Raw genomic sequence first — 27,832 nt, 5'->3', positions numbered from 1 at the left:
TGGCTGCCTTCCAGGGCAGCGTGTTAAAAGGGGACGGAGGGAGGCAGATCGGAGCCTGCGAGAGAAGGGGGAGCTGAGACTAGAAAGGGCAGCCACTGCCTCTCTCCGCACCGGCCCAGGATCTCAGCGCAGCAGGTAGGAGAGGGAAAAACTCCCCTTGGCTCAGCTCGTCCTGGCCTGGCTCACATGCGGCACCAGCCCTTCCCCACCAAGTGCGTGCCAGACCCCTCTTGGCTTGGGGCAGAGCGCTCGGAGGGCGTCTCCGCTGCTGGCTAGGGCGAGGGGTTCCGCACCAGCGGCTCAAGGCTGGCACCGGGTGGAGGTGCTCCAGGGGGGCCCGGGCCCTGATCAGGCATTGCCTGGTGTTAGCAGGGCTGGGGGCTTTCTGGGGGCACTGCCCTTGCCACTCATCCTCTGCCACCTTGCTAGAGCCGGGGGCTTGGGCAGCGAGAAAGATCCTGTCTCCAAGCAAAGGTGATGAGAGCTGGGAAGGGAACCGACAGACCGAGGGACCCTGGGGCCCTTCACTGCCAGCCTCTGGCTAATGCTCTGTCCCCAGCTGCCCCAGGCAGCTCAGAAATCACCGTGGAAGTGATTCCACTTTGAGCATGGAGGTGGTCCCCTGCCCGCCCCGCCCCATGCCACAGTGCCCAGGGCCTGGTTCCTGCGGAGCTCCTGCCGGGAGATTTACGGGTGGGACACTCGTAAGATCAGGAATCCAGAGGGGACGGGCCAAAGATTGCACAAGGCCCGAGATGTTTGTGGCCCAATGTCTGCGTGTCGGCCGTCCCCGGAGGGACGTATTCCTGGAGGTTTCATCACGTGGCAATTTTTAAATCTTCGGTGCCTGCAGACTCCAGGACAATCCTGGAGGGTTGGCATCCTACATGCTGGAGTGTGGCCAGTGGGTGGGGACACAGCAGAAGAGGGGACACGCTTGGGGCATGGCCCATGGGGGGTGCCCTCCAGCCAGGGCCTGTGGAGGTGGTTGTGAGGGGGGTGTGCTCGGGGCGGGGCCGGTGGGGGTGTGGTTGTGAGGGAGGCGTGCTCGGGGCGGGGCCAGTGGAAGTGTGGTTGTGAGGGGGGCGTGCTCGGGGCAGGGCCGGTGGGGGTGTGGTTGTGAGGGAGGCGTGCTCGGGGCGGGGCCGGTGGGGGTGTGGTTGTGAGGGGGGCGTGCTCGGGGCGGGGCCGGTGGGGGTGTGGTTGTGAGGGGGGCGTGCTCGGGGCGGGGCCGGTGGGGGTGTGGTTGTGAGGGGGTGTGCTCGGGGTGGGGCCAGAGGGGCCGGTGGTTGTGAGGGAGGCGTGCTCGGGGCGGGGCCGGAGGGGCCGGTGGTTGTGAGGGGGGGGCGTGCTCGGGGCGGGGCCGGTGGGAGTGTGGTTGTGAGGGGGCGTGCTCGGGGCGGGGCCGGTGGGAGTGTGGTTGTGAGGGGGCGTGCTCGGGGCGGGGCCGGTGGGGGTGTGGTTGTGAGGGAGGCGTGCTCGGGGCGGGGCCGGTGGGGGTGTGGTTGTGAGGGGGGCGTGCTCAGGGCGGGGCCGGTGGGGGTGTGGTTGTGAGGGGGGCGTGCTCAGGGCGGGGCCGGTGGGGGTGTGGTTGTGAGGGGGGCGTGCTCGGGGCGGGGCCGGTGGTTGTGGTGAGGGGGCGTGCTCGGGGCGGGGCCGGTGGGGGTGTGGTTGTGAGGGGGGGCGTGCTCGGGGCAGGGCCGGTGGGAGTGTGGTTGTGAGGGGGGCGTGCTCGGGGCAGGGCCGGTGGGGGTGTGGTTGTGAGGGGGGGTGTGCTCGGGGCGGGGCCGGTGGGAGTGTGGTTGTGAGGGGGGCGTGCTCGGGGCGGGGCCGGTGGGGGTGTGGTTGTGAGGGGGTGTGCTCGGGGCGGGGCCAGAGGGGCCGGTGGTTGTGAGGGAGGCGTGCTCGGGGCGGGGCCGGTGGGGGTGTGGTTGTGAGGGGGGGTGTGCTCGGGGCGGGGCCGGTGGGAGTGTGGTTGTGAGGGGGGCGTGCTCGGGGCGGGGCCGGAGGGGCCGGTGGTTGTGGTGAGGGGGCGTGCTCGGGGCGGGGCCGGTGGGGGTGTGGTTGTGAGGGGGGCGTGCTCAGGGCGGGGCCGGTGGGGGTGTGGTTGTGGTGAGGGGGCGTGCTCGGGGCGGGGCCGGTGGGGGTGTGGTTGTGAGGGGGGCGTGCTCGGGGCAGGGCCGGTGGGGGTGTGGTTGTGAGGGGGTGTGCTCGGGGCGGGGCCAGAGGGGCCGGTGGTTGTGAGGGAGGCGTGCTCGGGGCGGGGCCGGTGGGGGTGTGGTTGTGAGGGGGGGTGTGCTCGGGGCGGGGCCGGTGGGGGTGTGGTTGTGAGGGGGGCGTGCTCGGGGCGGGGCCGGAGGGGCCGGTGGTTGTGGTGAGGGGTGTGCTTGGGGCGGGGCCGGTGGTTGTGGTGAGGGGGCGTGCTCGGGGCGGGGCCGGTGGGGGTGTGGTTGTGAGGGGGGCGTGCTCAGGGCGGGGCCAGTGGAAGTGTGGTTGTGAGGGGGGCGTGCTCAGGGCGGGGCCGGTGGGGGTGTGGTTGTGAGGGGGGCGTGCTCGGGGCAGGGCCGGTGGGAGTGTGGTTGTGAGGGGGGCGTGCTCGGGGCGGGGCCAGTGGAAGTGTGGTTGTGAGGGAGGCGTGCTCGGGGCGGGGCCGGTGGGGGTGTGGTTGTGAGGGGGGCGTGCTCGGGGCAGGGCCGGTGGGAGTGTGGTTGTGAGGGGGGCGTGCTCGGGGCGGGGCCGGTGGGGGTGTGGTTGTGAGGGGAGTGTGCTCGGGGTGGGGCCAGTGGTTGTGGTGAGGGGGCGTGCTCAGGGCGGGGCCGGTGGGGGTGTGGTTGTGGTTGTGAGGGGGGCGTGCTCGGGGCGGGGCCGGTGGGAGTGTGGTTGTGGTTGTGAGGGGGGCGTGCTCGGGGCGGGGCCGGTGGGGGTGTGGTTGTGGTTGTGAGGGGGGCGTGCTCGGGGCGGGGCCGGTGGGGGTGTGGTTGTGGTTGTGAGGGGGGCGTGCTCGGGGCGGGGCCGGTGGGAGTGTGGTTGTGAGCGGGGCGTGCTCAGGGCGGGGCCAGTGGAAGTGTGGTTGTGAGGGGGGGCGTGCTCAGGGCGGGGCCAGTGGAAGTGTGGTTGTGAGGGGGGCGTGCTCGGGGCGGGGCCGGTGGGGGTGTGGTTGTGAGGGGAGTGTGCTCGGGGTGGGGCCGGTGGTTGTGGTGAGGGGGCGTGCTCAGGGCGGGGCCGGTGGGGGTGTGGTTGTGGTTGTGAGGGGGGCGTGCTCGGGGCGGGGCCGGTGGGGGTGTGGTTGTGGTTGTGAGGGGGGCGTGCTCGGGGCGGGGCCGGTGGGAGTGTGGTTGTGAGCGGGGCGTGCTCGGGGCGGGGCCGGAGGGGCTGTCTGTGCTGATCTCTCCCCGATCCCTCTCCTCGCCCAGAGGACCATGAAGTGGTTTCTCCCCGTCCTGCTCTGCGTGGCTCTCAGCTGTGCCGCAAAGCGAAGGCAGCAGCCGGCGGAATGGGACTACAGATCCGAAGGTAAAACTGCCCCCCCCAGGATCTCAGAGCGGCTTTACTCATTTGGCCCATGGTGGCTGCAGTCACAGGGCTGGGGGCCCAGCCACGGAGCCGCAGCTCCCAGCTGACCCCAAGTCACCTCCGTCCCTGTGGGCTCTGCCAGGGAGAGGTGGCTGCTAGTTCAGACCAGGACTCCTGGGTCCGTGGAAGCTCTGCCAGTGCCATGCTGTGTGACTTTGAACCCACTCGTTACCCCTTTGTGCCTCAGTTTCCCCGCTCGATGACAGGGCTGATAACCCTGTGCTCCCTCCCAGGGCTGGGAAGGGGAATGAGCGCATCTGTGCTGTGCTTTGGGATCCCCGGATGGACAGTGCTAGGGACGAGCAATGGACGTGGGAATCATGGTGTCTCTCAGGGAAGTGGCCAAAGCCAGGAGCTGGAGCTGTCATGGTCCTGGGGCCAGGGAGGGGAGGGGCTCTGTGGGCCCGGCAAGCCTTCCCCAGCTCTAGTCGCTGGCTCCAGGTCCCCCAGCAGCTGGGGCTGTCCTGGGCCCCATTGCTCCCGTGGGTTTGTCTCCTTCCCAGCTGAGAAGGTGAGCCTGAGGGGATGTGCCAACCTCACCGTGGTCCTGGACAACTGGAAATTCGCCATTGTGACCGAGATCAAGAACCTGCTCCTGTACGACCACCAAACCGTGCTCCCCGACTATGGCAGGTGAGCCGGGGCGCCGGGAGGCTCCGACAGGCAGCTCAACCGCAGGAGCCAGCTGATGCCAGTGCCTGCCGCATGCTGACCGAGCCGACAAGGCTCACCGGGCCTGGGTCCCACTCCAGATGCGGGCCCACGAGAGCGGCGCTTGGGGTGTCTAGTTGCTAATGGACGTGCGTCCAGGCTCCACAGGGCACTGCTGGGGAGACGCTGGGCTGGACCCGGCCAAGGGGGTGGGGTGGGAAGCTCTCAGGGTGCCTTCCCTGGCTATGCCTGACCAGCTAGTGCTGGGGCGGGGGGGGCAAGGTCCCCCGTTCTTGCAGGGGGCATGGGGGGGCTATACAACTCTGTGCAGCCTGGGGGGAAGCTCATGCCCTCCCTCACTGTCCCACCATAGGATTAACTCCCTTTCCGAAGCCCTCGATGACCTCTACAAAGAATTCAATGCGCTGAAGGGCCGGCTGGGGGAGCTGAGCACCCGCTTCGAGGGGGTGGAGGCCTTTATGGATGAGATGAACACAAGCAGAGGCCAGACTCCAGCCAAGCCTCCCATCAGGGCCGCCCAGCCAGAGGCTGACAAACCCGTGGCTGCGACCCCAGCAAAGCGCCGCCGGGTCCTGGTCAGGAACAACCGGAAGCCTGTGGAGCAGCCAGGGGATGGGTCTCAGTAGGGACAGCCCCAGCCGCACTCCTCGGGGACCAGAAATGCTGCGGACTTTCCCATGCGTTTAGAAGCTGCATGCGTCTTTCTTTCTTCCCTAAAGAGACATTTCCCCGCAGGTGGCTGCAGCCGGGAGCCGGGCACCTGGGCGTTCCCCAGCCCTCTGGATCAGCACCAACTCCTACGTGGGGCACGACGCGGCACTTCCCGCTCACTGCCCCGCATCTGCTGTGTCACCAGCAGGGTGGACTCAGGCAGGATCCACTGAATCATGTTCTGGGGGGAGCTCCTGGACCCAGAACTTGGCTCTGAGGAGGGACCCTGCAACCAGGTGTTGTGCCCACAACCGGGACCAGGCAGCAGTGCCATGAGCTGCAGGGAGCGAGGGTCTCTTTGGATCCAGACTTAATCCACCGCTGGCTGTACTGAAGCACACAGTGGGGCTTGTGGGAGGGGAGCTGGAGGGACGGGGGAAGCTGGGATCCCACCTTCTGGCAGGAGAAAGGTGCCCATTGGCTCTGGACGGCACAGCGGGTCAGGTACTTGCCTCTTGCATGTGGAGTGAGTTTAGGGGGTCTTGGGCTCATCCCTCCCCCCCTGAATTTGCTCACTGCACAAAATAAACCGTGGGGCCAGCTTGGCCCAGACTGCTGTGGGCCTGGAGTCAGGGGCTGAGAGGGAGCATTGGCCTGGGTGCGTGGGGGAGGCTGGTGGGCACCTGCAAAGCCCAGGCCAGCCAAGCTCACCCTTCGCTTGCACAACCAGGTGAATTCTTTACTAGCTGGATCTGGCTCTCCATGTCCGACAGCTGCATTCCCCTGGGCTTGAGAAGCCCACCTGAAATCAGCCAGGCCTAGCCACTTGTGTGTGCGGGGAAGGGCCTTATGCACAGGCAGCCCTAGGAAACCCGTCAACGGGGTGTGGGACTGGGGCTGCAGGTGCAAGCGATCTGGGCCCAGGCCGTTCTGACAGCCTGTGCCGTGGTGTGTGTGGGCGGGAGGGGGGCTTGGCTCAGTCTGCTGGGCTCTAGGGGATACGGTTGAGCCCTTCCTTGATTTTTTTCCCCCAACGGGAGGGAGGGAGGGTGCAGAACCCGCCCCTCGCACCACATGGCTGGCTGCCCCTCCAGCCGCTTGCTCGCGGGTGAGACGCCCTCGTTTCTGGAACATTCAAGTTTTGAGGCAAAACAAACAAACAAAAATCTGGGAAATTAAAGGACCTGCCAGTTCTGCTTGCTTCGTTCCCGCCCCTCCCCGGGAGCCAGACCCCACGAGGGGGGAGACGCGGGGACATCAGGGCCGGCAGAAGGCCAAGCTGCCACGTCGCCAACTGTCCCTGATGCGCCGCAGCTGGCTAGCGAGTGATGCAGCCACCCGGCCTGGGGGGAGAGCTGCAGGCGCTGCCCCCCCCCCCCGCGCCCCCTCAGCCCTTGGGGCTGACAAGCCCCCCGGCCTGCATTTCACATTCAACTCGATGAGGTGCAGGAGGCTCCAAACACCAGCATTTGGGAGCCGCGAGAGCAAATCTGGCCTGGGGCCCCAGAGGAAATAGCAGTGTCTGGGCCTTGCTCCAGCCCCTAGTGCAACTAGAGAGGCCTGGGGACGCCACGGGCCAGGGCCACGCCAATGCCAGCTCGCCCATCGCTTCGCCTGGCTGTAATCACAAGCTCCGGCTCTCTCGCTTTCACAAGTATATCTGGCGTTCCTTCCCGCTGCGCTGCCCAAGTCCCGTGCGCACGTGGGGCCAGGGCGCAGCAGGGTGGAGTTCATGTACCGTCTTCAAATAAAGACCTTTCTGTTACCGTCACTGCTTTCTCCTGCTGGAATCTTAACCGAAAAGTCAGCAAGCAGCCCCCGGCCGGCCAGAGGCCAGCACGGCTGTGATCCTGGAGGAGAGACGGCCGCCCCCGCCCTCCTGACGCGTCTCCCGCTGCTACTTACTGCTAGCCCTGCACACTGCACACCCCCCTGGGAACGCCAGCCAGACACGAGTGCCTGCTGAGTTGGTTTCAGCCAGGCGATGGCCTGAGCTCTTGCAAGGAACCTTCGGAGACTCCCAGCCCTTTCCCGAGCCGAGTTCTGCCGGCGGAAGGGCCTGGCAGGGGGTTGTCTGGCCTCAGTTCTCGGTTGATGGTTTAAAGCCAGCCAAGGGCAGGCGTCTCCAACTCCTCGTCCCCCTCTTTTGATCCCCACCACAAGCAGTACTAACTGGCCCCCATCTCAGCAGCAAGGCTGGCCCAGGGCTGATCTGGCCAGCCACTCAAGTCCCTTCTCGCTGCTACTGGCCCTTCTCAGGCAGGGTGGCAAGGCGTACAGGAGACCATCACGGCCCTCTCGCTGTGCTGGGGTGAACAGAGGGCTGCCGCTTGGCACCCTGCCATCTGCGGATCCCAAATGCTTCACAAAAGGGCAGTGGTGTCATTCCTCCCACTGCAGGGGGGAAACTGAGGCAGGGAAGGGCGTTTCCCTAAAGCTGTACAGCTAGTCTGGTAGAGCTGGGAAGTGGATCCTGGACTCCCAACTCCTAGCCCTATGCCCTCCCCAGGGGTCTGCGCTGCCCTCGCTCTCTGGGGCAACTCCAGCCAGCCAGAGCATGTTGGAAACATTCAGCCTGTCCCAGCTCCTAGCCCTACTCCTGCTGGAGCTAGCCCTGTGCTCCCAGCACAGCTTCCCTGCTTTCAGGGCAACCAATGGCCCCCCTCAGGCCAGCCCTCAACCTCCCCTTCCCCTGTGGCAGTCGCTTGGTGCCACCTCGTGGTGCCCCAGAGCTGGGCAAGGGGGTGGGCTGGCATCACCCCCCTGCAGGCAGGTCTCTCTGAAAAGGGGGGTTGATAATGTGGGGCTCACACAGCAGATTTTGTGGAGCTGGGCCTGTCTGAACCCCATTGCAGGGCAATCAACAGAGCACTGGATCAGTACTGCGTGGAGAGGGGCTGGGAGCCAGGACACCTGGGTTCTCTCCCTTGCTGTGGGAGGGGAGTGGCGGGCAGGGAGCCAGGATGCCTGGGTTCTCTCCCTTGCTGTGGGAGGGGAGTGGGGTGTAGTGGTCACAGTAGGGGGAGGCTGGGAGCCAGAACGCCTGGGTTGTCTCCCTTGCTGTGGGAGGGGAGTGGCGGGCAGGGAGCCAGGACGCCTGGGTTCTCTCCCTTGCTGTGGGAGGGGAGTGGGATGTAGTGGTCACAGTAGTGGGGGCTGGGAGCCAGGATGCCTGGGTTCTCTCCCTGGCTCTGGAAGGGGAGTGGGGGCTGGTGGTTATGGGGGGGTGCGGGACAGGGAGCCAGGACTCCTGGGTTCTCTCCCTGGCTCTGGGAGGGGAGTGGGGGCTGGTGGTTATGGGGGGGTGCGGGACAGGGAGCCAGGACTCCTGGGTTCTCTCCCTGGCTCTGGGAGGGGAGTGGGGGCTGGTGGTTATGGGGGGGTGCGGGACAGGGAGCCAGGACTCCTGGGTTCTCTCCCTGGCTCTGGGAGGGGAGTGGGGCGTAGTGGTTACGTGGGGGGGCGGGGCAGGGAGCCAGGACTCCTGGGTTCTCTCCCTGGCTCTGGGAGGGGAGTGGGGGCTGGTGGTTATGGGGGGGTGCGGGACAGGGAGCCAGGACTCCTGGGTTCTCTCCCTGGCTCTGGGAGGGGAGTGGGGCGTAGTGGTTACGTGGGGGGGCGGGACAGGGAGCCAGGACTCCTGGGTTCTCTCCCTGGCTCTGGGAGGGGAGTGGGGCGTAGTGGTTACGTGGGGGGGCGGGGCAGGGAGCCAGGACTCCTGGGTTCTCTCCCTGGCTCTGGGAGGGGAGTGGGGGCTGGTGGTTATGGGGGGGTGCGGGACAGGGAGCCAGGACTCCTGGGTTCTCTCCCTGGCTCTGGGAGGGGAGTGGGGCGTAGTGGTTACGTGGGGGGGCGGGACAGGGAGCCAGGACTCCTGGGTTCTCTCCCTGGCTCTGGGAGGGGAGTGGGGCGGAGTGGTTAAGGGGGGGCGGGGCAGGGAGCCAGGACTCCTGGGTTCTCTCCCTGGCTCTGGGAGGGGAGTGGGGCGGAGTGGTTAAGGGGGGGGCGGGGCAGGGAGCCAGGACTCCTGGGTTCTCTCCCTGGCTTTGGGCTTGCAGGAAAATGGGCCGACCCTGGCTGCCCCGCCCCGGGGAGTGTCACAGCGAGCCCCGCCCCCTGCAGCCCTTCCCGCTTTACGGCCTGTCGCAAACACCCCCCCGCCCCATTGCGGCGGCCGCGGAGGGAGCCGTAAAGCGGAGACGCCCCCGCCCCGGTACCTGCGGCCCCGAAGCTCCCGGGCGGCCTGAGGGGGGCGCGGGTTGGGCTGGGAGGGGGCCCTGGGGCGCAGGTTGGGGGGGGTCGCGGGCGCAGGGCCCCTCCCGGGGGGGGCAGGAGGTTGGGGGGGGTCGCGGGCTCAGGGCCCCTCCCGGGGGGGCAGGAGGTTGGGGGGGTCGCGGGCGCTGGGCCCCTCCCGGGGGGGGCAGGAGGTTGGGGGGGTCGCGGGCGCTGGGCCCCTCCCGGGGGGGGCAGGAGTTTGTGGGGGGTCGCGGGCGCTGGGCCCCTCCCGGGGGGGGCAGGAGGTTGGGGGGGGTCGTGGGCGCTGGGCCCCTCCCGGGGGGGGCAGGAGGTTGGGGGGGGTCGCGGGCGCTGGGCCCCTCCCGGGGGGGGCAGGAGGTTGGGGGGGGTCGCGGGCGCTGGGCCCCTCCCGGGGGGGGCAGGAGGTTGGGGGGGGTCGCGGGCGCTGGGCCCCTCCCGGGGGGGGCAGGAGGTTGGTGGGGGTCGTGGGCGCTGGGCCCCTCCCGGGGGGGGCAGGAGGTTGGGGGGGGTCGCGGGCGCTGGGCCCCTCCCGGGGGGGCAGGAGGTTGGGGGGGTCGCGGGCTCAGGGCCCCTCCCGGGGGGGCAGGAGGTTGGGGGGGGTCGCGGGCGCTGGGCCCCTCCCGGGGGGGGCAGGAGGTTGGTGGGGGTCGTGGGCGCTGGGCCCCTCCCGGGGGGGGCAGGAGGTTGGGGGGGGTCGCGGGCGCACAAATTTTCTCCCCTCCTCCCCCCATCTGGAACAGTTCCCAGGGGCGGCGTCTCCTTTATGGGGTTTTTGCTTGTTGGCAGCTGGGGCTCCTGGCGGGGGAGGACCCGTTGGGGTGCCCCCCGCAGCGTGGGGGTGGGCGGACATTGCCCCCCCCCCCCGCGGGAAAGAACCCGGCACGCCTTGGAACAGCGCTGTGCTCTTTGCCTCCCCATCCCCCCATGGGGCTCTGGGCTGGGCTCTGTCAGGCTCCCGCCCTTCCGATAACCGTCTCCGTTCCCTCCCCCCAGGTTGGCACCGGGTGCCCATCCGGCAGGAGGATGGCGCACGTGGGCCACAGGGTGGATTACCTGGCTGGGTTCTGCTGCCCGGTCGGGGGGCTGGCTGCGGGCAAGCCCCGAGTGCTGTGCCATGAGAACGAGATCTACCTCTCCAACGGCAGCGAGTTCGTCTATGTGTATGACCAGGAAGGGAAGGTGCTGAAGGTGAGCACCCAGCCTGCGCCAGGACTGTAGTGATGGGCTGTGGCGTAAAGTAGCCATTCTCCCCCGGGCTGGGCTAGCCCAGGTGCCCACACCCGGGGTAACTCTGCAGCCAAGACAGGCCCCTGGAGAGGGGCTGAAGTCGGACATTAGAAGTGATGTGCTCACATTGAGAGAAGGGAAAACCACAGTACAAGTACATCAGTGCGCACTAAGGATCCACACAGCTGAACGGTGTGGGCAGGGTGGGACACTGCCAACTTATGCCCCCGTTTGCCACACAGTGAGTGCTCTGTAGACATGTTCTCCACTCCTAGGGGAGCATGGCTGAAGCATCAGTGACTTTCTGTAGCTTCTAGGATTTTTTTCATATCAAGGCACAGGGCAAGGACAAGGACAAATCTTGCCTAAAGCCTGGCTCCAAAGTCCTTAGTGGACTGATTTTCAAAAGTACAGAGTGCCTGTCAAAGTCATTGGGGGTTCTGGGTTCTCAGCACTCGTGAAATTAGGCCACTTGTTTAGGAGCCTAGACACTCAGGTTTGAAAATCTTGGACATAGTTCCTGCCACCAATGACTAGCAAGCTGGCCTCTTCCATCTGTTTTCACAAGTCTAGCTCCATGTGTGTCCAGTTTAGCAGAGTTTGGGTTTCAAACTATCAGTGAAATATTAGTCTGGCTTCAAATAACCTTTTCATTGGCAAATAAAGGGTGCTCTTTGACCTTTTCCCTCGTTTCCTAGGACAAACCGGTTAATTAAATTATTGAAAGATTTTTTTCCTTTTTTCAACAAGATGACGGTTTTTGAGTTTTGTGCGCCATTGATTTTTCCCTTTTCTTTGCTGTGATAAGCAGCAGCCTCAGCATCCTGTTAGACATGTCATCTTTTTTAATTTATTCTTTTTATCATTTCTAAGGAAGCCATCAGTGAGATACCAGGATTAGCCTCCTACATGTTTTCTTTCTTTCTCAAGGAAGTAGGTCATCTCTGGGTTTTGAATTTTTCTTTTTTCTATCCTCAGCTAGCATAAAACACTGAATGTTTGCTTTGAATTTGTTTGTGTGTGTATGTATGTATGTACAAATGCCACTCTTTCAATCCAGTGATAATGATCTTCCATTTCTATAGCACCACTTGTCCCAAAACACTGTACAAGCTACAACTGCTTCCATCACGGGAGCAGTGCAGCCACCTCTGGGGTGAAATGTCACCTGCTTACAGCACAGAGCAGCAACTACACAACCATTTAGACTGGCAGTGAAGAATGCCATGCCATGTCTTAAAATGATTGTTTTGAATTTAGAAGTACTCATGCAATATTGCCCATTAATGGTTTTACTCCTGGCAATTAATATATTCAGAAAATGGCTGTTTTAACTTGCACTTGTTCTATATGTGCATCCTCAGCAGCAGAAAATATGGTCTAGCTAATGTTTCCTTTATTCATGTGAGAGATGTTTGCTCATAGGAAGGTTGCAAATGTTTTTGTTGAATGGCTAGTTTTGACATGCCTGCAGTCACACATGTATGTTCTCACATAGCATCACTTGTCCAAGTGCATGTACAGAATGCTGAGCATAACTCGGTACCTCATGCAGCTCTGGCTGGTTATCACCCCATCCGTACTTGTATACGGTTCTCGAGTAGGCACTGGGGAGACTCGAGAGGCCAGATTCTCCATCAGTGTAAGTGGCATTGTTCCGTTGATGTTTCGCGGGTCTTGTCTTTACACACTACAGCGGTGGTGCTGGATGTGTGGCTGCTTAAGGGGAGGCGGGATTGTGATAGCTGGCATTGGCTAGGTGGCCCCAATGCCTTTTGTTTCTGTTTGGTGCTACTCTGATAGGTTGTGTCCCTGTGGTGAGCTCTTGCAGGAGCAGCTGGGAAGCTGCTTAAAAACCAGGAGCAACCTTTCCCCCAGCTCCCTCATTGCTGCATGAAACTGACATTCTCTTTCCCTCTATCCAGGCCATCTACAGGTTTCCCGATCAAGTTTGGCACGTGGAGCTCCTCCCCCTTCGTAGGCAGCTCTACATCCTGTGTGCCGGAAATGGCATTTTCTGTGTATCCCTGGACCAGCAGAGCAGGTGAGAGTTGGGACGCAGCCTGGCAGGGACAATGAAGTTTGTCTCTGCTCGTTAAAGTCCTAACGAGAGTAGCAGGTGGTTTAATGACACGTGCTTCCAGCGCTGTGCAGCGAGACCTGGTTGGAGTCTAGGGGTCATCCTGAAGGTTGGTGGTCTCCAAGCATTCCCGACCCCAAGATTTCCATATGACCGTCTTCACATTCCTCCTGTTTGCCCCCACCTCCTGTGTGGTTACCCCAGGTCCTGAAGGAACTGCAGCGGTGTTTACATTTCAGAGGGGAAACACCTGCTTTTCTGAGTCACCCTAAAAGAACCAAACCCCTGGCAGCACAGTGTCTCCCGATGCCCTGCCCATGCGGTGTGCTCTCTACCATGCTATGCTGCTAGTCTGCCTCACTTACTCATGATAAGTGGTGGGGGTGCCCCCCCCTTCCCGTGATCCATGGGGAGCTGACGGGGCAGAGGGTTGGCCCTCCCAATGGGGCTGCCCTTCTGGTGTGAGGGTGTCTGCTTGCTTCAAGGTGTGTTTGTAAAAATCCATTAAAAAAAACAAAAAAGGCTCAGCTCCCAGGCTGGTTTTGCACTGTCCCCACAGTAAATCTCATCCACATGTCAGACCCCCCGGTCCATTGAGAGTGGTGACTTGCATCTTGCATTGCTTGGTTCCTGGTGCTTCAAAGGCAGCCCAGCCCTGCTCCTAGTTCCCTGTGCAGTGCTATGTGTTGAGAGAAGGGAAAATCTATCTAACTCCACCAGGGGTCAGCTCAAAGCACAAGATCATGGTTCCCCTTATGTTAGCCAGTCCCCATAGGTTAGCTGGTTCGCAGTTTGTGTAATTAGACGTTAAAGTCCTGAGGCTGTGTGACTAGACCAGTACCACCCATGCAGACAGCCTTGTGTCTGGCATCTGTGCTTCATCCTTTCAGCATGCATGCACCCAACAGCCACTCGTGTTGTGGGATAGCAGAGGAGTGGGATGGCAGGGTCAGGTGCCCTCCATCACGTCCTCATGCACCCATAAGTTACTGAAAGGGTTAAGGCTTTCCAAACCACACGTCCCTCCGGAGCATTGGCTCTTCCTGCTCTCTCCAGATCACCGCACCCAATGCAGTTCCTTGAAGCGGATGCTCCTTTTGTAAGCTTGTCTGTAAGTGCGGGGGCGAGAGGCGAGCTAAGGAATCGCTGATTTTGCCCTATGGCTTGACTGAAAGCTTTTCCCTGTTTGCTTGAAGGTTAATGAAGCAGACTGATGGCGGCGATAGCAAAGAGGACGCTTGCCCTTCCAGCGTCTTCCCCGTAGACTCAGACGCCTGCATCATCCCAGACGTCACGCTGTGCACCTTCAATCTGCTGACCGATGTTCTTGTCACCCTGTCCCAGGCTCAGGGCCAGTGGTGGATGAAACTCCATGTGCTTCTGGACCCCGATCAGGAGAGCCAGCCATGCCGGCAAATCAGCCAGGTGGGATTCTCCACCTGCGACCAAACCGGAGACGACGGGGATGCACTGACCTCGCGCTTCCTTCCTGTCTTGTGCTGTGCATCTGCGCCAGGCACAGCCGGGCCCGGGGAGGGCCTGTGGTGCTCGGGGGGGTTCACGCTGGAGGAGCCCCTCTTCAGCCTGCTCTTTGGCATAGACGCTGCCATGCTTGACTCTCCCATGATTCTCTGTGGCTTCCCGGATGGGCAGCTGTGCAGCGTGCCGCTGAAGGCCCTCAATGCGTCTGAAGCCGTTGATGCCTGCAGTGAGGTTGCAGGCCAGGCTTCGCCTGTGAAGATCCTTCACCATCTGGAAGAGCCTGTTGTCTTCATTGGAGCCTTGAGAACAGAACACAAAGCCCTGGACGATCCCGATGACCAGCAGCTGTTTGGAGACTCAGGTTGCGACTGCGTTGTGGTGGTCGGGCACTACGGCAAGATGGTGGCCATGAAGGCAGAGCGGGGAGAAGAGGCCAAGGTCCCAGAGGTCAGGGAGTACTACCTGCAAGGGCCCATCCTGTGCGCTGCATGTGGTGGTGGCAGCCGGATGTATTACAGCACACATTCGGACATCTCCGCGGTCGACCTGGATTGGGTCAGCAACGCTTCCGACCCCGAGAGCATAGATAACACTGCATACGTCCTGCCTCCCGTTCTGTCTCCAGCCAGTTTAAGTATCTGTAGCGTTGTGGCGCTTTCCTTGTCTTCTCGGGCCTCAGAAGGTACTGCCAGCAGTAAAAAAAATTGTCATTCTTGGGGCTGAAATAGGCAGGAATAGCTTTGTCCTAACTGCATATTCCCGTTTCTGCCTCTCCACCATTCCTCGTTAAAGGTCCGGCTTCCATTGGCTCACCCTCGTTATTGTAAGTTGTTTACATCAAGCATGCTGAGCCAGGAATTGGACGGGAGAGGCAATGTCATGTATGTTCAGAGATCAACTCCCCATGTGGCTGTCTTTGTGGTGTCCCTTGTGTGGGTGTCTCTCCCACCTTGGAGCAGTAGGCAGTGTGGTCACGGTCGGAAAGGTTGTGCTCTCTATAAAGAGGACCTGGGGCTGCTGTGTCTGTGTCAGAGGTAGGATCCTGCGTGGAGTGGCGCTGGGGGCAAGTCCAAATCGACCTAAGCGAAAAGCTTCCCAAAAGGCAATTTACAAACACCGTGGCTGGCTGGACAAAGGGCTCCGCAGTGAAGAGCTCCAGACACAGCCGTTCAGAGTCCGTAAGCTCCTTTCCTTCTTCTGCCTGACAGCTCTGTGTCCGTCCGTTGCTTCCCAGTGAGGGCTGGGGAAGCAGGTGTGTTGCCTTCTCAGAGTCGGGTGCTTTTGTAGACCCAGGCCTGAGCAGCATTCTGGGGACAGTCCAAAGTGCTCTGGTTCCCGCTGCTCTCTGCCGTGCATAGAGATGGGGGCAGAGGAGGAGCTAGGGAGCCCTGTTAGCTCTTACCTGAGCCCCATAATCTGGTGGCTTTGTGAACACATGGGCACTAAAGAATCGGCAAGAGGGTAAGGTGGCATTTGCCAAAGCAAACGTCCAAAGCATGAACAAGTGGGGCAAGGCAATGCGCTGCTCGCACCTCTGCAGAATTCGGGGAGCAGCCCGCACCAACAGCAGTTAGTTGTACACGTAGCCTGAGCGTGTCTCCTGATCACAGAGGGCTCCTGCATGGAAACAGGCTCTTTGCATCCTCGCGGCACGTGTGCTCCTGCTGCGTATTCTGCAGCTGATGTCGTTGTCCTGACATGCCGCCCGGCTCTTGACGTCACGGCTAGCTGGAGCATTCTGGGACTCTGGGCAGGGAAGGAGCAGTGGGCAGCATGGAGCCACTTCCCGTGCATGTGTCCCTGGTAATAGAGCAAGTGAGGGAAGGGGCAGGAGCAGAGAGAGTGCATCCCACCTGCAGGAACCGCCTGCAGGGGGTGGTGGCTCGGGGTGCACTCTTTGTGGGCATGCCGTGTAACATTCTGTGTATTTGGTTTCCCGTTGTAGCCCGTCGACAGTCATTCGCAGTCTGTGTCTACTGCTCTCCAAATTCCTGTTGTAGGACACCTGGTATTTTGGGGTGGCCCTGGATATGGGTGGGAGGGGGTGAGCCTGCAGTAATGACATTATGATGAGAGAAGTAGCTCCCCATTCCCCAAACTGCTCCTGGAAGGGAATGCCTCGTTATGTAGGGACGCTAATCGGACACTCCTCGGCAGAGTTACACCCACAGCCCTGTATGCAAAAGGCGTTTGCCTCCTCACACCACAGCTTCCCCTCCGAGCTGGCTTGTTGAGGTGGTACGGTCTGCGCGCCCCAGGCAGGGCTGTGCAGTTGTCCCTGCAGACTTCAGGGGGAATGGCTCCTCTCTCTCAGGGCTGGGTGCAGGGCCCAGCCAGAATGACTGACATCCCACCCGTCTGTCTTCGCTTCCTTGGCTGTCCGCCGCTGCTCCCTAGTTGCATCAAGGAGCTGTGTGTGATGTCCTAGTCTGTTTGCTGACAGCTAACCTGGTTCTCTCCACATGTGTATGCCTCTCAGGTGACTCGGAGCTGTTGGCTCTGTCTGCTAAAGGCCGACTGATGAGCTGTGACTTATGCAGTCCTGATGACCCCCATCCCATCAGGCTGACCCCAGAAAAAGCTGGCCAAAGGATAAAGGAACTGCTGTCTGGGATAGGCAATGTCTCGGAGAGGTAAAGGGCAGCGCGCTAATGGGTGTGAGGGGGCTGTTCGTTTGTGAGCTCCTAGGCTTTATTGGAAGTGAACTAGATTCTCCTAGCTCAGAGGTTAGCAGTAAAGTGCTTTTATTAGTTGGCTGCAGTGCTCAAACATTTGCCTTTCCTGAGTGATTCGGTCCCGTCGAGACAGCCTGGGAGGAAGCCCCCAGCCCCGTGGGATAATAAAAGCCTTGTTTACAGCCGGTGCTGTTTGCTGCCCTTTTCCCTTCAAACCAGAGAGCTCTTATATGCTGAGAATGGCATGTTGCTTACAGCCTCTGCAACAGAAGGTGGGAGGGCAAGATGCCAGTCACTCCCAAGCATCCCAAAGTGGATGACCATTTCGGGATCCCGTGCAGGGCAGATGTGTGCCTTAGGCCTGGACGTTCATCTGTGCCGTATTTTAAACCAGTCTCTCTCCTTGGGGTTTGTGTATGTTTGTTTCCTAGAGCTCCAGGTACATGCCTTGGTTGTGAGCTGCTTTTGTAGCCGCCACAGCTTTTGGTACTGCTGTCTCTTGTAGCCACGGCTGAAATCAGGAGCCTTCCTGGGCAAGCGACTGGGAGTGGGATCACACAGCCTCAGTCTGCGTTAGCCTGGGTCAGCTCAGTTGATCTGGTGTCGCATGTGAAAGGGGGCGATTGGGGCACCAAATCCTTGTGAGCAGCAATGCTGTGGCTGGCCAGGTCCCAGGAGGGTTCTAGGGCTGACGGGGCACTTGGCCTGCCCAGTGCTCTTGGCTGTTGACGTTCCAGAGCAGTGGTGTCCGGGGGAGTTTAGAAGCGCTCATGAAATGATCCATGGAAGTTTGGCTTCTCCACCTTAGTGTGAGTGCCACTTGCCCTGGGTGTATGTAGCCTTGCGTGCTAGCCTTTGGCCATGTCACGTGGCTGGGTTTCTGATTCGTTAGCTCTATGTGTCCCAAAGCCATTACCTCTGTGGGAAGTGAGCTCTCTTCTCCCCCTGCTCCCCACAGAGTTTCTTTCCTGAAAAAGGCCGTGGACCAGAAGAACCGAGCGTTGACGAGCCTGAACCAGGTGCTGAATGTGAGTGCTGCGTTACTGTCCAACCAAGATGGCCGGAAGCCCGTCACTTGCACAGTTACCGCCAGCTGGAGCCGCCTGCTGCTTCGAGATACCTGGACCGTCTCCTGCGTGTTGGAGAACTCAAGTGAATGCAGCCTGGAGCAAGGCTGGACCCTCTGTGTTCAGCTGTTCACGAGCTCCTGTGCCTTCGACGAAGAGTCTGCTGATTCGGCCACCACGTTCACCTTTCCAATCGACCAGCTCCTCCCTGGGAGCAAGAGGGAGGTGACGCTGCCGCTCTGCTCAGCCGAAGGCACCAAGTTGGAGCTGCCTCTGACCATCTCCTGTGCTCTCTTCTACAGCCTGCGAGAGATTCTGGACAGTGCGTCGGACTCCTATGAGTCACTGGACGACCTGCTTCCTGATGACTCTCCTGGCCTTTCCCCAGACAAAGAAGGGATCTGCCTGCCCCTGAGCGAATGCACCATCGACATCTTGCAGTGCCTTCGTCTGGATGACAGCACAGTGCCTGGAGCCCCTCCTTCCATCGCCGCCCTGTCAGACCCGGTGGAGACCTTCCTGAAAGTATCCAGGGTGCAGTCTGACCCCAGCAGCGCGGAAGTCAGTGACCAGCTGCTTCCCAAGGCGCCGGACGCCCTAGGAGATGAGTGTCTGGCCCCATCAGTGGCTTCTATCAAGGTGTCGTCGGAGCTGGTGAAAAATGCATTGAAGAGCTTCTGTGAAGGTTGGTAATTCTCTTGGGTGGTTATTGATCCCTAGCGAGTGGCTGGCCAGTCGTAGTGCGTGTTTCTGTCCAGGCAGCATTGTCCTGGGGTGGATTTGCTGCAGTCATTCCCCCTGCGGGGCTGGGCTCTGTGATCGCTTTCCAGAAGTCATTCACTTCGGACACTCAGACGCTCTTTGATTTGTCTTGTTTCCAGGGTGTAGCTCTTTGGGGGCTGCTTGGCCACAGATAACGAATGTTGAGGCTTGTGGGAGCTTTGTGGCTGGCCTGCCTGGGTGTTTAAATACCATCTTTGCAGATCAGATGAGGGTTGCCCAAGTCGTGCTCTGTCCTAGCTGTGTCTGCAGCGAGAAGCCCAGACCCAGGCCAGCTGCCTGGCACTGCAGATGCTTTTTGCTAATTCTTGACTATCATAAACCAGGATTTTGTGCCCCATCCCCCAGGATCCTGCTTGGGCATGACCCCCTGGATCATGAGCTTATGACATAGCATTCCCTTGCATTGGACTTGTGCAGCACGGCCACTGCTGTGCTATCTGGCAGGAGAGAGCCATCCTCGACGGAGCTAACTTTGTGTGGGGACTGGCCTCTCTGGGCAGAAGGAGCCACAGCCACATACTGGGCCAAGGAGGGTTTCTGTGTGTAAACGCTCTTGGTCCATGTCTGCCACTCCGAGCTGTGAGGCTAGGGCTAGGAACGTGGTCAGTCCCGACAGACACCCATGGACATGTACTAGCCCCACCAGTCTGGAAACCAGGGGCTGGAATTCCATTCCTGCTGCCCCTCCTGGAGCCCATCCAGACCTGCTGTAGTGGGTGGCATCTCTTCTTGGCCAGTACATGGGGTCACCACCCCTCTCCATGGGGAAGAGCAGGTGGTCTGTCTCCTGCTGGGCTGTTGGCTATGCCAGGACTCACCCTCCCCTTTGTGTTAGTCTCTCTAAGTGGCTGTGGGTGAAGGCACCGTTGGAGTAACCTAGAGCTGTGTCCGAGCGGAGTGGGTAGGAGATGGACAGTGGGTTTCAACGTGGGTGAGGGTGAAGGAACTGGACAGTGTGTGTCCAGGTGTGATGCAGACCTTGCCTACACAGCTCTGCCAATGCACTTCCCGCTCTGGCTTCCTGAGCAGGGTCCGTCCGTCATGCCAGTTCGTGGAGCGCAGCAGCGTGATTGGAGCATTCGCTCCGGTGGCGCAGTTAGCCAGAGCTGAGCACTGATCTCAGAGAAGTGAAAATCGGCCTGGGGTGGCGTTAACCCCACCATACTCCTGTGGCTGGCACACGGGCGCCTCCCCCTGGCTGTCTCTGTCACATACCCTCCCTGTTCTGCGCAAGAGAGACCTTCGGTTCTCTCACGGGGCAGTGGGAACCCCTAGCCACAGGGCAGCCACTCAGCTGTGGGAGGGGAAGTGTATAACGGAGCGAACGTTCTGGGGCCACACACAACCAGCCCTCGTGGCAGCTCCTTTGTGTCTGCGGCTCCCCTTCCCCTGGGAGAACGGATGGGAAAGATCTGCCTCTGACAGATGGGAGCAGCTGCAAGGGCCCAGCCCCTGCTCCGTGGTACTACCCCGTCTGTCCTGCTGAGAACTGCTCAGGTGGGCACCAGCCCTGCTTTCTCCTTTGCTCCTATGGACATCCTGCAGCACGGTTTGGGGGCTTGTTTCCTGGAGGCCTGGACTCCCTCCCTTCACGTGACGTGTGTGGCTGCCCTCCCTCATGCCACAGGAGCGTGGCAGGGTGCACGGGGGAGTCCTGCTCTGAGGCAGCGTTCCTCTCGAGTGGGCTCCCTTAGCGTGACTAACGTGACAGCGGTGTGGGGGAGGCGCCAGGCTCGTGCTTGGAGAGACCTCAGCTGCCACTGCGGAGGGGAGCATGTGCAGCCACCTGACCGGCTCTGCTTTCTCTCCTCTTTCTCCCAGGAGCCCCGCTCTGCTGCGCTGCTCTGCAGTGGCTGCTGGCGGAGAACACTGCGGCCGCGGCTCTGAGGGGCCAGGATGTGTCGGCAGTGCGGGGCCTGGCCCCACATGGAGGCGAGGTGCAGCTGCTCGTCCGAGAGGCAAGGAATGGGTTAGCTCTGCAGGGAAACAGCCCCCAACCCACTCCATGAAGAGCCGGCTTCTGGTCCAGAGTCCCGTGGCAAGGGACTAGCCAGTGGCAAGCTGGGGGCCTGGCTCTGCGTGTGGAGACCCGGAGGGAACCACTGCTGTGGGGAGGGAAGGAAGGGTCTAGGTCCCTTCATCGTCCAAGGCTTGACAAAGCCCAGGATCAGCTCCCCAGTGCTGACCCCCCTCTCTCACACTCCACGCTACCCCCATTGGTCATGGCACCCAGCCCTGGGAGACCAAGCCCATGGGCATCAAGGGCTGCACTCGTGGGGGGGTCAGTGAGAAGCCGCATGCCACTGGCTGCATTGCTGGGTTTGGGGATCTGGTGTGCTAATGGTTGAAAGCCCAACTGGCTGGTTCCCCCTCCTTTGCCCCCCCGGGTTCTTCAAAGGGTTGTGCCATCCCCCTGCCACCTATGGGAGTGGGGCGTGGCCAGGGGTCAGCTGAGTTCCTCGCTTTTCAGACCCGAAGGGGGGACAGCTCCTTGTCAACGGGATTGTTTTTTGGGTAAGGAACGAGATCAGGAACCAGTTCCCAGCCCTGCTCTCTCTGTGTCTGTTCAGCCATCCTTCAAATCTGTCCGTGGCCTTATCTGGCCCTCACCCCTGTGGTGCCTGCACTGCCCAGCCCTGCCAGGTAGGTGGGCGCCTTGGCCAAGCTTACACAGACGCCTGGCAGAGCAGGGCACTGTCCAGGTCCCAGTGGGATGCCTTAAAATCCACAACCTCCTTTCTGCCTGTGGGGCTGACTATCGCTCCCAGCCTGGTCTGAGGCTACGTCCCTTCATGTCTGAGGAGTTCAGATGCCAGGCACTGAGCTAGAAAGTGAATGGAGCCAGCAGCTCTGAGAGGGCTGCTTCTCCGTGCCTTCCCCTGGCGCTCCCTTCCCCAGTCTGGCTGCTGTTGCCAGTACTGGTCTGAATAAGAACTTCTCTTCCACTCAGCCCAGCTGCTCCTTCCTGGTCCTGCTGAGTTGCCATAACTTGGGCTTGATCCCTGTCCCTGATGGCCCTGATTCGGCGTCATGACTTGGCTGCAGGATCCAGGGTGTCAAGAAGCAGCAAAGCTCGAGTTGTAGCTGCTCATCAGGCTCTCCGTGTTTTGCTAATTCTGCAAAGTGAGGGGAAATGTGGCTGGATGCTGGTTTAAGTCTGATCTGCTTCAGCTTTTCCCTTAATGCGAAAATCCTTCTCTACGTGCAAAAGAAAAAACTAATTGCAAACCGGCTCTCCTGCCATGGCCGGTTAACCCTCCAGTGAGAGAGCCCCAGCTGGCCATGTGCTGGCAATGACCTGGTTCAAGTTGCCTCATGCATGAGAGCGTTAATATTGCCAATGTGATTAGTGCCAGCATTAATTCTGCTCAGGCTAAGCCTCCCGGATTAAATCCTTCGGGGAATGGCCATCGAATCATCTCGGTCTGCCACTGAACAAGGCTGGAGCCTGCTGTCCTACTGCGATACTGCTGCTTCTGGGTCCCACGCCGGTTCCAGTCCAAACGCCATGAGTTCGATGGGTCTCTGCACTTACCTAAGCCCCCCGTGCAGTCTCGGTTCAGGAGACTGAATGATCTTTTACTTCTGAGGTTGTTGGCTGGGCCAGGGCAGCCTGGCTGGGGGAATTGTCCCCCTCTCTTGCTGTCCTGAGCCTGGAGGTGTTTTAGTGCAGATGAGCGGTAGGGGCCAGGGATGAATGCCCCATGCTGCTGCCTCTAGAGCACAGATGTCTCTGGCTGCTGGGATCCGCATCTAACCCTCCTCCATCCACAGCTGTGCTGTCGGGCCTGAGGGGGTGCCCGAGGGGTCTGCCCTCCACCCACCCCCCTGCACAGACAACCCCTGTGGCTTGGCAATGTTTGCAGTAAGGATCTCCTTTCTCTTGCAGGTGGCTGTGAACAATCTCTGCCCAGCGGGCCCACTCCAGGCCGTGGAGATCCTGATCCAGAGCCCTTCTCTGGCAGATATGTGCAGAGTGCATCAAGCCGTGATCCGGCGCATCCAGGTGCAGATCCCACCCCCCAGACAGAGAGGGGGCTTACGCTTGCAGCAGCTGCCCCAGCCTGGCTGGGAACGCTGCTCGGAGCTGCCCCTTGCAGAGAGACAGGCTACTGCAGCCTGCCCTGGGCATTGTTTGAGCCACCTTTATTTCTGGGGTCATTTAGCTGGGAATGAGCTTTGCCTCTGTCACTCCATTGGCCTGGTTCTGAGCTAATTTGGGGTCCCCGTGTCCCCCAGCCCTTCGGCTCTCTGGAGCTGCTTCTTCTGACCCTCATCGCCTGGGCCCGTCCTACCCCCTCCTTGCCTGTGCTGGTTGCACCCAGGATGTGCTTGCTCCAGCTGGTCCCAGTGGGCAGTGTGAATGGCTGCACTGACCAGCCAGCAGTCCTTCCCAAGCCGGCATGGGTATTACATGGTAATCCCAGGCCCCGAGCATGCTGGGATGGGATGCCTGCCGCATTCCCCACCAGCATGGCCCCAGAACTGACTCCAGCCTGCCGCTTGCCAGTGGCGTTGCTGCGTACGCTACTGTGCATGGCTTCTCCTTGCCCACAGTGCAGCCGCTGCTCCTCCTGCCAGGGCTTTAGAGCCAAGGAACTGCGCTGCCTGCAGCTGGGACCAGCCGGCAGATCTAGGGCTGCTGCCTCCTTGTGCTGTGCAGGGGAAGGCGCTGAGCATCGGCAAAGGCAGAGCTACCTTAGCCCCGGGGTCAGCGGGGCCCCTAATGCAGTTTGGGTTGGAGCAGTTGCTTTAAATGGGATCTCTCTGGCACCACCCTGTGGCAGAACTGTACAGTGCAGCTTGAAATCAGCAGGGCAGTAGCCGGGGAATGCATGATTGGGCTGGCCCTGGCTCACATGCTCCCCATCCCTGGAGGCCAGGCTAGAAGCCGCTAGAGGCTGTAGCCGCCTGAACCGAGAGTGGGCTGTGCTAAGGGCAATGACTAAATGGAGCAGGGCACCTGCAGGGGAGCCAGCTTCCTTCCACAAGCTGCACCAGATAATCAGCAGTTCCTAGCGTGGTGCGGAGCATTGCAGCCCTGGGAAACGAGGGTGTGGCTGGAGCAGAGCAGGGCAACTGCAGAGTGTGCCGAGGTCTGTCCTGTGCCAGAGGTCCTGCATGCCCATCAAGGCAGCGAGGAATACCCAGCCCCTGTGGGTGGAGCAGCAGCCAAGGGTGTCAGTCAGTGGGGAGTGCTGTGGCCTGGAAAGCCCAGAAGCTGAAGCAGGAAAGAAGCAGAAATGGGAGTGGGAGTGCTGCAGTGCTTTCAGACCTATGCTGGGTGGGTGGGGGAGTGTTTCAAAGGCTGTTGCACTGAGGCTGGGAATGGCTGCTAGGAACAGCAGGCCAACCCTGGGCAGGCAGAGTCCCAAAAAGACGGGTGCTGGAGCAGGAGCAGTACCTGGGGGCTGGCTGAACTCCAGCCACCTGGAGGACAGGAGCCATTGGTTAGGCGGCTCAGTGCCGTAGCCATGCCCGAGGTGTTTGGCCTAGCGAGGCTCCCTCCCTTGGGAAGCGTTGGCTAGGGGAAGCCTAGAGTGCATCGTAAAAGCAGCTCCCTCTAATGCCACATTCTCTGTTCTGAAGCAGACTCTGGTGCTGGAGCAGGCGGCCCAGGGCTCCGGTCCCCCTGACCTCCGCATGCAGTATCTGCGCCAGATCCAAGCCAATCACGAGGTAGGCCGCGTGCCATGTTTGGGGGGGGGGAATCTGTGCATTGTGCGAGTGCATGCATGTAACTGCAGAGTGGGGCAGAACGCCCGTCTCCCAGACTGCGGGGCATGAAACTCCGAGCCCAGGCACCGACTGGAGCCCTGCCGTGTGCCCACGCAGGCGGGGCTCCTTGCTACTGGACAGCAAAGCCAGAGGCTGAGAGACAGTAGACTGGCACAGGCTTCCAGGCCCAGAGCGGCGTGGTCCCGTGGAGAGCTTAGCTCCCGGCAGCCAGGAGGCAGCAGGGGTGGGGGGTGTTCGCCAGGATGCCGGTGGGCTCTCTTCAGGACATGCCATGAGGTCTGTAAAGTTGCCCCTGACATTTGCAGCTGGGCCCTGGTACGGCTGCAGGACTCCTGTGTGGAGGGGCCAGGGCCTGGCAGGCAGCAACAGATCCAGCCTTCCTAACCCCTCTCCTCTCTGCCTGGCAGATGCTGCTAAAGGACGTGCAGTCCCTGCGGGACCGTCTGTGCCTCGGAGACGAAGCGAGTGCGACGGCGGAAAAGCTCCTGCATGTCTACAGGCAGCTGCGCAACCCCAGCCTCATCCTCCTGTGAGCACGGGGCCGGCCTTAGACTCCGGGGCCGGCGAGCTCCACGCTGGGCTCGATGTAGTGCTCATTTGGGTCCAGAGCGGAGGGCAGAGCCAAGCGTGCTCGTTAACCCAGCCAGGACTGGGGAGAGGATTCTGCAAGGAGGAGGATTTGGGGAGGGTGGGGAGGGGGTGCTGGCAGTGCAGGTCCCCCCCATGAGGGGGGAGCTCTTGCCTTATATGCCCGAGGCTGAGATCAGGAGTGTTGTGTGTGTTTTGTGGATGTGTTTTAAGCAGCGTGGGGGAGTTCCCAGGGCTCCGGACACCTGCCCACCCCGCGCAGAGCACCTCGCTGAGGTGGGCGTGGAGGCAGGGCTGACCTGCCCCCAGCTGCCCCCTGGCGCTGAGCTCGCTGAGCTGTGTTGTGTGTGGCTGGCTCCCCGGCGCAGCAGCCAGAGTGGTGGTGTGTTTGGGATCGTACTAGATGTGTTAGTTTAGCTTCTCTCTCGTTCCAATGGCCGTGACTTTGCTGTGCACAGAGGCGGGAGTCGGCTCCCTGGCCGGGCACTCGGATCTGCACGGTGCTTTCCAGCTGCTTCCCCTCCCACAAGGGCTACGCCTCCCTACCCAGCGTCTCGCTTTCAGGGTGCCATGTGAGTAATGGGGTCACCGGGGTTCCCACCCCCAGCCTGGGGCCCCTTTTTCTACCGGCGGGTTTGGGTAGCTGTCATTTCTAGAAAGGATCGGCCGCGTGGCTCTGTGGGGGCGGGTTCCTCCTGCTTGCCGTGCTGCGGCAAGCCGGCATGTCCCCGTGTTCGTAAATCTGTCGTGTGCCATTGAAAACGACCCTTTGCCGCTCCGCTGGTGCCAGTCTCCGTTCCTTTCCGTCGCAGCTGCCTGCTTCCCCCTTGGCGCCCTGCTGCGCTCGCTCCCTCCGAAGCGCCTGGCCCGCGCGATGCTGGCAGCAGGGCCCAGTGGACAGTTCCCCAGCACACGGGCTGAGCAGCGTGCCCTCTGCTGGCCGCGAGCACTGAGTGTTGACTCTCCGCGAGCAGCCTTTGCCCCCGGACCTGGCGCCCGAAGGAAGCTGCAGGAGGGGAGAAAAGCTAAGACCTGGGTTCGAATCTTTTGCTGGCTCACACCATGCCCCAGCCTGCCATGCAGCGTGGTACCCTTTGGTACTCCCAGGGCAGGGGTGCGGAGGGCCCATGCTGGCAGGGCAGGGATGTTTGAGGCTGCTCAGCGAGCAATGGAGTGATTGCTCTGCACCTGCCAGACAAAGCCTGGCGCTGCCAGGGTTTGGCTCCCTCCCCTGAGCACCAGATCCTCTTGGAGAACAAAGCGAGCCTGGCAGGAGTGAGGTGTTATCCACTTCACTGCCACTGGCTGGCACTGTCTGACCCAGCATCCCAGGGCTTCCCGACCCTGCAGCCTTGGTGTGGGCAAGGGAGGCGCCATGGAAAGGGCTAACTGGGCCCAGGGTGTTCCTGGTTCGAGGGGGTGGGAGCTGCAGATGGTCTGTCCCTGCTGAGGGCTGGCTGGTGCCCGGCTCGGACAGCTGGTCTGTGGGAACCTCCCATGCCCCTTGGCTAAGAAAAGGAGTGCTGGAGCCCGCTGCCCTGGCCCCGGAGTCCCAGTGGCCTCAAACTAACACTCCCCCACGTACGCGCACACCTTCCTCCTGCGCCTCACCTCTGAGCACAGTGCCTGGCCCTAGTGCCCCTCCCATGGCTCACGCCCCTTTCTGTTGCCAGCGTGGGAGCTTTGTTCTGCAGTGACCTTGCCATAGTGGGCAGCCTCAGCACAGTGCCAGGCAGGGCCGGGAGGGCTGGCCCTGGGCAGAAGAGAGCCAGTGGCAGGAGGCAGCAGCCCATGGCCATGCTGGTTGCTGTCGGCACCAAGCCCTGGCACTGTGGCCATGTCACTGGCAGGGGGCAGCAGGCTGGGGTTTGGAAAGGTTAATGGTGGGCAGGCCGCACTGGGTTCTGTCTGATGTGATTATCCACCCCGCTGCCTTCGCTCCCTCCTGCCCTAGCGCTGATCCTCTCCCGTCTCTGCTGCACTTGGTACAGAGTCAGAGCTGACAGATCTGGGTCTTTGGGTCTTTGCAGTCCCCTGCAGGGCTAACCTAATTGGATCTCGGCCAACTGCCAGGCAGAGACGAGCGAGCCCAGAGAGACGAGTTCTGCTGAGCTGCCAAAGCGGTGCTTTGCTGGTGCCTGCTGTATTCGGGGCGCGCCGCGTGCTTACAGATGGGCCGGGCCAGCTGCAGGAGCGGGCAGAGCACACGCTGTTCCACCCCGCTGGCCCCTGCCAGGGAGAAGCTCCTTGCTCAGACAGCTTCCATGCGCTGCTGCCCTGCAGGGGGAGGGGGCTGAGCAGCCCAGGTGCTCCCGGGTTCTGGCGTGGGGCTGCCCTGCGGAGCGCCGTTCATGGACTGGTCGCAAGCCTGGGAGCTGAGAGTCAGTCCAGGTTCGTTCTTGTTCACACATCCTCACCAGTAGCAGAGCTAGGAATAGAACCCAGGTGTCCGGGCGCCTGGCCCTGTGCACACACTTGTCTCCACCTGCTCAATTACAACCACCCAAAGGAAGAAATTAATTCCTGTTCCCCTGCTGGGAGCTGGGCACCTGCAGCCTTGGCCGCAGGCGTGACCACCTGCCCTGGGCACCAGCGTAGCAGGCTCGGCTCTGCCCTGCCAGGGGATTTTATTTGCATACAGATGTTGTCTGGATGCAAACCCCTGCTCTCCCCTCCCTGCCATGAGGGCCCCCGTACCTGATGTGCCAGCCAGGGCCCCACAGAATCAAGCCAGGCCCCTGGCTGGGCAGCTGATTGGATGCTTTGGCCAGCAGTGGAATTAGCAGCCCCAGTCAGTGGAGTGTGAGCACTTCCAAGCAATGCCAGCCAGGAGCTAGGCAGGTGCATTGCGGCTGGGTTGGCGGCAGGGGGAGTTCTGGCAGTGTGTGACTCGGCCGCTCCTCCCCAGAGTGATTTCCCTGCAGCGAGCACTGACTTGCCCTGCCTTTGAGCCACCAGCGCTCGCACTCCCTACCGGTTGGCTGTCAGCTGCCTGACCCACTGCAGCCCTCTTGCCCTGGTACTGTGAGACACGTCCC

General features: G+C 61.4%; 1 protein-coding gene across 4 annotated transcripts; it reads left to right on the top strand.

The window, feature by feature from the left end:
- Positions 1-9,032: 9,032 nt before the first annotated feature.
- On the top strand, positions 9,033-25,572 carry FAAP100 (FA core complex associated protein 100). Of its 4 annotated transcripts, XM_073310136.1 has the most exons (10): positions 9,033-9,109; positions 10,147-10,341; positions 12,306-12,424; positions 13,657-14,624; positions 16,422-16,575; positions 17,576-18,369; positions 20,289-20,425; positions 22,357-22,473; positions 24,057-24,146; positions 24,614-25,572. In XM_073310136.1, the coding sequence occupies exons 2-10, from the start codon at positions 10,177-10,179 to the stop codon at positions 24,737-24,739; spliced, it is 2,670 nt and encodes an 889-aa protein (XP_073166237.1). In that variant the 5' UTR covers positions 9,033-9,109; positions 10,147-10,176; the 3' UTR covers positions 24,740-25,572. The 4 variants fall into 4 exon arrangements, with proteins under 4 accessions (XP_073166237.1, XP_073166236.1, XP_073166235.1 ...); XM_073310135.1 differs by lacking the exon at positions 9,033-9,109 and having other exon boundaries at positions 9,858-10,341; positions 24,060-24,146; XM_073310134.1 differs by lacking the exon at positions 9,033-9,109 and having other exon boundaries at positions 9,858-10,341.
- The last annotated feature ends 2,260 nt before the right edge of the window (positions 25,573-27,832 follow it).

This window comes from Lepidochelys kempii, chromosome 14, assembly GCF_965140265.1.
Source record: "Lepidochelys kempii isolate rLepKem1 chromosome 14, rLepKem1.hap2, whole genome shotgun sequence".
Lineage (NCBI taxonomy): Eukaryota > Metazoa > Chordata > Testudines > Cheloniidae > Lepidochelys > Lepidochelys kempii.
Note: the sequence above shows the minus strand (reverse complement) of the source record. Positions and strands in the feature narration are given on the sequence as shown.